General features: G+C 33.7%; 2 protein-coding genes across 3 annotated transcripts; one reads left to right on the plus strand and one right to left on the minus strand.

Moving 5' to 3' along the window:
- Positions 1-214: 214 nt before the first annotated feature.
- LOC111919244 (uncharacterized) lies at positions 215-5,512 on the plus strand. 2 transcript variants are annotated; one of them, XM_023914854.3, is made up of 11 exons: positions 215-598; positions 842-1,073; positions 1,588-1,735; positions 1,842-1,961; positions 2,088-2,245; positions 2,563-2,728; positions 3,104-3,240; positions 3,327-3,993; positions 4,364-4,476; positions 4,605-4,860; positions 5,038-5,512. In XM_023914854.3, exons 1-11 carry the CDS (start codon positions 409-411, stop codon positions 5,317-5,319), a joined length of 2,469 nt encoding a protein of 822 aa, XP_023770622.1. In that variant the 5' UTR covers positions 215-408; the 3' UTR covers positions 5,320-5,512. The 2 variants fall into 2 exon arrangements, with proteins under 2 accessions (XP_023770622.1, XP_023770623.1); XM_023914855.3 differs by having other exon boundaries at positions 1,842-1,949.
- Positions 5,154-6,888, minus strand: LOC111919247 (pathogenesis-related thaumatin-like protein 3.5). The gene is made up of 2 exons (XM_023914858.3): positions 6,119-6,888; positions 5,154-5,570 (listed from the first exon to the last, which is right to left on the minus strand). The coding sequence occupies exons 1-2, from the start codon at positions 6,826-6,828 to the stop codon at positions 5,432-5,434; spliced, it is 849 nt and encodes a 282-aa protein (XP_023770626.1). The 5' UTR covers positions 6,829-6,888; the 3' UTR covers positions 5,154-5,431.
- Positions 6,889-7,297: the final 409 nt, after the last annotated feature.

A 7,297-nucleotide genomic window follows, 5' to 3' on the forward strand; every position in this document is an offset into this window, starting at 1 on the left:
ACTTTTTAAACTTGTGAATAGGTGATTATTATCCATCAACTACAAAAACATAACATATTGTCCCAAAAAAACACCATATTTTTAAAGATTTGTGGATAAGCTAGAAGTTATTTTCATAACAAAATTTGAATTGTAGGGTCAAAAAATTCATATATAAATCCAAAAAATTTCCACATAAAATCTCTAAACTCATACCCGACCCGTTTTAGTAATACCGATAAATGGACCAATCATTAAACACCGCCATTGGCCACCCACCACCACCATGTGAACGAACTCACCAAAACAAACACTCCCTCTTCTCTTTGTCGACAACCAAATTTCCTTATTCTGAACAAAAAGCTTCTGTATATGAATCTTCAACAGTATACTCCTTTTTTTCATCTCACATAATCAAATTCAAAAAAAATGCAAACAAATTTCTCAAAAACCCCTCAACTCTTTTCCTTAATCCCAAAACACCACCACCAAGCTTTCTGTAAGATCGTTTCCTGTGCCAATAATTCTTCTTCTTCTTCTTCAGAGAACAAAAATGGTTTCAAGCTTATGCGCCAGTCTTTTGGTGATATGAAATTGCGTCTAAATGACTTCGATCGCAGTGAGTAGTCCTGACCATATCATTTATTCTTCATTCAAATTGAATAATTCACTCTTTTAGTCGAAAAAAAAATCTTGTTTTCTTCGTGGGTTTTCGTTAAATTTATCTGTTATCAAGATTTCCACTGTGGGTTTTCTTGAAATTAGTTATTTTGATGAGAATAAGTCGAGGGTAATTTCAGTCGTTTTAAAGTCAGTTGATTGTGCAATCAGTTATCGTTTTTCTTTATTTATGTTGTGAAAGGTTCGATGCAAGATGCTTTAAACATTTGGGTATCAAAAACAACGAACTTTTTTAGCGAAGTGGCATCTCCACTCGTGAAGAATGTTCAAGATAAAAACCCTACAAAAATGGGAAACGCATATGAGATGGATGACATGGAGGAATTCTTCATGGCGGAGCAGACTGTTGATGGCAGAACAGCCGGCGGTGATCTTTCTTTGGCTGCCATTGTTTCTATTGAGCAGTTTAGCAGGTGAGCATAAGCTTCTAAATTTCAAAAAATAGCAACCAACTTTCATTTATATGTGTATGATAATATTCTACTTTCATTGTACTTATGAAAATCTACCCAATTATATAAATTGGTTGATTTTTCATTGTATAATTTTTTTAATAGGAAATGCTTTATAAATAAACAAGAAAGTGCTTTGCTATTTCTTGCATTACACCTAACATTTTAGCATTTTCTGTTGACCTATTTAAAAAACAAAGATGTAAATTTGTAACTTATTTGCATTGAGTTGGAACTGACATCGAATTTCCATGTCATAAGAAAAAGAAAAATTATATATTTATCTATTTAGGCAAACTTTGATGTTAGTTTTCATAGAAATGTAACAAAAAGCATAAACTTTCATGAGAATGGAACAAAAATGAAACTCGAGGTACCTAAGTGTAACACATCCGAAACTTGGTTACTATTTAATGACATTGTTCATAAAAATAAACAAAAAAGTTTGTAACTTTTTGAAGTTTAAGCTATGCAGGATGAATGGATTAACTGGGAAGAAAATGCAAAGAATCTTTAAAGCACTTGTCCCTCAATACGTGTCTAATGATGCACGTAATTTGGTTGAATATTGTTGCTTTAGATTCTTATCAAGAGATAGTTCCGAAATTCATCCTTGCCTTAAGGTTCGTGGGCCCAATTTACTTTATGATTTCTCAGTTTTTCTTTTCATAATTTGAGCTAAAAAGGGATATTGACTTTCTTTGACTTTGTTGTTACAAATTACAATAGGATCCAGCATTCCAAAGACTTGTATATATAACCATGCTTGCATGGGAGCATCCGTATGCAAATAAGAAGGATTCTTGGAGTAATATTGGAGATAAAGCTTCATTTCAGGTTCACTTTTCTGTACGTAATACTTCCCTCATTTTTCACTACTTGTCTTGTTTTAATTTTTTAATTTGAATAAACTATTGAAGAGGAAAGTAAAGCTTAAGTAACTTGTTATTTATTTTTTTTTTATATATATTGAAGAGGAAGCTTGTAGGAGAGGAGGCTTTTGTCCGAATTGCCCCTGCTATTTCAGGCCTAGCAGATTGGGCAACAGTGCATAATCTTTTCAAGGCTCTTGCTGGTGATCAAAGAAGCATCTCATTTCATGCATTTTCCAAATATATCAATGAACTTCTCAAGTGAGCTTCTTGCTAATATTTCATTCATTACTCATGATTTTCTATTACTTTACTGTTCACCTTTCGATACATAGAAAAACTTTTAGTTTGATTAAAGTAAGAAATAGCAACATGCTTTTGTTTATATGTGTATTATAATTATAACATCCTGCTTTTGTTTCTTTCTATTACACATTGCACCTTCAATCTTTTCTCTTTGGAATAAAAAACTATCCAATTATAATATTGTACTTCAACTTTTTGATCTTATTAGCACATTATAAACAAATAATTTTCTTGATGTTTTGCAACTGATGATTGATTTTTTTTTTCTTAAGAGTGTATGAAGGAAGGAAATCATATCTTCCAAAAGGAACTCCTCATATTTCAACAGAGAGAATCTTATGCCTTGGATCTAGCAGAAAGAGACCTGTTCTTAAATGGGAAAATAACATTGCATGGCCTGGAAAACTAACACTCACTGACAAAGCACTTTACTATGAGGTACATTTTGTGTCACTTTACAAAAACTTAATCTTGTTTCTTTTTTACTTAATCTTGTAAGTTATATATATATATATATATATATATATATATATATATATATATATATATATATATATATATATATATATATGAGTCTTTCTTTTTGACTTAATGCAGAAAGAGCGACTTAATAAAGCCTTTCCCATTATGTCCTAACATTTTACAAAATTACCCTTGTTTAGTTTTTCCATAACATGATCTTGTAAGCTATATATGAATACGAGTTTCTTTTTTACTTAATAAAGAAAGAACGACTTCATAGAGGAAGTCAAGAAAACAAGTTTTAAATTTTTTTTCTTACAAATTTGCTCTTATTTATGTTTTCCTTTGTAGGCAATTGGATTGAAAGGCCAAGGGGATGTTATTAGAATGGATCTTACAAGACCCGGGTCACGGGTCGAAAAAACACGGGTCGGCCCATTCGGGTCGGATCTTTTTGATTCTGCCATTTCTGTTACCTCTGGTCCCGAGTGAGTAAGCTTTCAAAAACTCATCTTTTTCACATATCAAGAATCTTTATCATCAACTCACTAAAATACATTCCCAAACTTATCAGATTAAAGCCATGGGTACTTGAATTTGTTGATTTGGGAGGTGAAATGAGGCGAGATGTATGGTTTGCTTTTGTCAAAGAAGTCATTTCTTTATACCAATTCATACGAGACTTTGGACCTAAAGAAGGTGATCAATCCATACACCATGTTTATGGTGCTCAAAAGGGCAATAAACGTGCCACATCTTATGCCATTAATGGCATTGCAAGACTCCAAGCTCTTCAATTTAGTAGAAAACTCCTAGATGAGCCTACAAAACTTGTCCTCTTTTCATATTTACAAAACGCACCCTTTGGAGAAATCGTTTGTCAAACTTTAGCAGTAAATTGTTGGGGTGGACAATTGACTTCAAGATTTACAAAGATTGAGTCATCTTCAAATGAAGGAGCTTATAATAGTAGTCATGTGTTTGATATTGATGGAGGTGTTTATTTAAGGAAGTGGATGAGACATCCATCATGGAGTTCTAGTAGTTCGGTTGCTTTTTGGAAGAATAGTTTGATGAAACATGCACTTGTTTTGAGTAAAAATCTTGTGGTTGCGGATAAAATGTTGGTTGAAAAAGCATCAAAAATATTTCGGGAAAAATACACGGAAGTTGAAAAGACACAAGCTACAATTGATGCTGCCATGATTGAAGGGATTCCTAGTAATATTGACCTTTTCAAGGTTAAAATTTATGATATCTTTTAGACTTTATTTAGACCCCATTTGTTATGCAGAACAAGACATGACAAAACAGGTTGTACTGTGTTTTATGTTATTGGGACCAAGACTAAGACTGATGTCAATGGGACAAAAGTTGACATTTTTGCCCCACCCGATACAAATGAACTAAAGACAAGACTTGCTCTTCGACCTCACATCTATGCGAAAAGACGTAAATGCCCTCCTCGTCCTCATCATCAAAAACATCCCTAAAAAGCTTGTCTAGTCCCGTGGTATTGTTTATCCCATGTAACAAAAGCAACCTTAGTCAAAATATTGAAATTCATAGCATCTTTATAATATCTTTCATCATTTTCTTTTTATACTTTAGGAGCTCATACTTCCTTTAACATTCATTGCAAAAAACTTTGGAAAACTTCGACGTTGGGAAGAGCCACATTTGACCACATCTTTTCTTGCATTTTTATACGCACTCATCTTCAGGTAAAAACCTATTAAATATTGTAGCATAAAGTATTTACATACATGGTATAAGTAAAGCTTTATGCTTAGCTAAGTCTTTCTATAAGTTGAAACATACTTACAAGGTATAATGCTATTTTGGGTTTCAGGAATTTGTTATCTTATGTGTTCCCAATGACATTGATAATTTTGGCATCAAGCATGTTAGTATTGAAGGGGTTGAAAGAGCAAGGGCGCCTTGGAAGAACATTTGGCATAATCACCATACGTGATCAACCACCTTCTAACACCATTGAAAAAATCATAGCTGTTAAAGAAGCCATGCGTGATGTGGAAAAATATATGCAAAATATTAACGTTTCTCTTCTAAAAATTCGCACTATTCTTCTTGCAGGTCAACCACAGGTTAGTTATACTTAATACACTTCATCAATCTTTCCTTTTTTGGAAAGTGATACTTTTGTTCCATTGACATCAGTCTCAGTCTTGGTCCCAGACACAGACACAGTACAACCTGTTCTATCCTGCATAACTACAAAATGCAGACTATAAATAGTTTTTTTTTTTTTTTTTTTTTTTCAGATAACAATGGAAGTTGCCATGGTACTTTTATTGGGTTCTGTGGTTCTCCTTACTATACCTTTCAAATATGTTCTTTCCTTTCTTGTACTTGATCTTTTCACACAAGAACTTGAGTTCAGGAAAGAAATGGTTATAAAGCTCAAAAGCTTTTTAAAAGCTCGTTGGAACACAGTGCCTGCTGCCCCTGTTTCAGTGTTGCCATTTGATGACAAAGATGCCAAAAGTCAAAACAAGGAAACAAATGACTTTCCAAAATTAGAAAGAACTCGGGATAAGCAGTAAAGTCATAATCCATTTATCGTGTTGTAACTTTTTACTCGATAATATTTGTACAGAGATTGATTTTGTTCATAGAATTTAGGTAGCATGATTATATACTGTACAGATGATCTCTTCAAGATATAATTCGGATTTGAATCACAATTGGCAAAAAAAACATGAAAAATAGCCATATGTAAGGCGTTGACTTTGACCTCGTTGACCCGTTACATACAAGTTTATTGTCATGATACGAGCATTGTTGTGTCTGATTCCTGCAATTAGTGGGGCAAAAAAAAAGTCAACTGATAAATAGTTTTTATCGAATTTTCTTGTTTGCATATTATAATAACAATCACAAGTCCAAGTGGGGTTGTTTATACTTTATACAACGGATCCCTTATAAATCTTAGCATATCAATTAAAAAAAAATGTTATAAAAACTATATCATGAAGTTTTGTATGAGCTTAATATTAAACATGGCATCTAAATGTTTAATATGCATCGTAAATTTGTCACTTCTAGTTTAGCAAAGCTTTCATAACATAAGATATTTAGAAATTGAAATATAACTAATTAAATATCATAATTGTTATGTTCCAATAAAAATAGTAAGACTAAAAAGAATACGCCACTCTATTATTAGAATATTAACATATAATGTTTTTAATTAATGCATTATTTAGTGTGGCTGGAATGGAAATAAAATTTGGTGATAATGTTTTTTTTTTTTTTGGTGTTATGGTAGTTAGAAAATAAGAATCGAATGCTATTCGCTAAGTTTAAGTTGTGGGCCACGTGATATTTAATTTTTACACATACCTTGGTGAACAAAATGAGACGACAAAATCGGTAGTTGAACATGTTATAATGCTGGTGGGATCATCGTAAGCGTAGCTATATGCAACGGGGCAAGCCGTTTTGAAAATCTTTGAGTAATTTGTTGGGACACACGTGACTGGATTTGAGTACATTCCTTTACAACAAAACTCATCGGAATCAAAAACATTACACGCACTCCGACATGCAACTGTTTTCCCATCTAACCGGAAACTTAGCTCCGGTGGGCAGTTAACCCTAAGATCCGTATCACATCCAGCAATGCTACATTCCCCTTTCCCTTCAATCGGTGTAACCGTAAGTGGCAAGTTGAATCCATCCACAAGGCTAACATCGTAAAAAGCAGTGTCACCGAGGGTAAATTCGGCAATTGACGCGGGCGGGGTGCCCGGGGTGGTGCAGGTTAGCGTTGTACCGCATGATCCGGTTTGGCACGTGCCGTTGCCATTTTTGTCGAAATTGCATCCGGTTCTGCCCCATATACGGCCGCCCCACCCTGGTGGGGCGGCATAGATGACGGTTTCGCCTGGTTTTAGGACGAAACCGCCACCTGGGAGGGTGGTGTTGGTGGCGGTTATACCCGGCCAGATGGTTTCGCGACAGTTGTTGATGATTGTGAGGTTCATGCAATTTGACAAGTTTGCCCTTGATAATAGGGTAAATAGGAGGATGATTTGAATGGAAGAGTGCATGATGGTTAATGACTAATGAGTGTAGTTGGTTTGGTTGTGTGTGTGGGAAAGAGTGTGTGAGTGTGTGTTTTTATATTGGAAAAAGAAATGGGAAGAAAGAGTGTTAAGGAGTGATAGAATACTTACTCATCACATTATACCTTGCTTCCACCATTTTTGTATGTTCACATCTTCCTTGTGACACCAGAGTGTTTTATGTACCATGATACAGAATCATATGTGCACTTTATTATTATTCAACAATTTATCATGTACCCTTATAATAACTTATCAAATAATATTGGGAATTTGCTAACATAATAATATCTTATTAACATCTCTAGACCATAAATTAATAAGTTAATAGTCAAACCCCCATTTTTATACATAAACTCTAAAGATCGGGTTTTTAAAATCTTTGATTTCTTTTAAAAAACAACAGTGTGTTTTGGTTATTCAATATATACATCTCGTATCATTAATTAAAAAA

This window comes from Lactuca sativa, chromosome 9 (genome assembly GCF_002870075.4).
Source record: "Lactuca sativa cultivar Salinas chromosome 9, Lsat_Salinas_v11, whole genome shotgun sequence".
Lineage (NCBI taxonomy): Eukaryota > Viridiplantae > Streptophyta > Magnoliopsida > Asterales > Asteraceae > Lactuca > Lactuca sativa.

Bases quoted from the DNA above. Each gene is read 5' to 3' on its own strand.
- LOC111919244 (XM_023914854.3), top strand. From the start codon at position 409: ATGCAAACAAATTTCTCAAAAACCCCTCAACTCTTTTCCTTAATCCCA. The intron at 1,074-1,587 runs GTGAGCATAAGC...TAAGCTATGCAG, and splicing joins TCTATTGAGCAGTTTAGCAG to GATGAATGGATTAACTGGGA. The intron at 4,861-5,037 runs GTTAGTTATACT...TTTTTTTTTCAG, and splicing joins TTCTTGCAGGTCAACCACAG to ATAACAATGGAAGTTGCCAT.
- LOC111919247 (XM_023914858.3), bottom strand. From the start codon at position 6,828: ATGCACTCTTCCATTCAAATCATCCTCCTATTTACCCTATTATCAAGG. The intron at 5,571-6,118 runs GTATGTGTAAAA...CACTAATTGCAG, and splicing joins GTCTCATTTTGTTCACCAAG to GAATCAGACACAACAATGCT.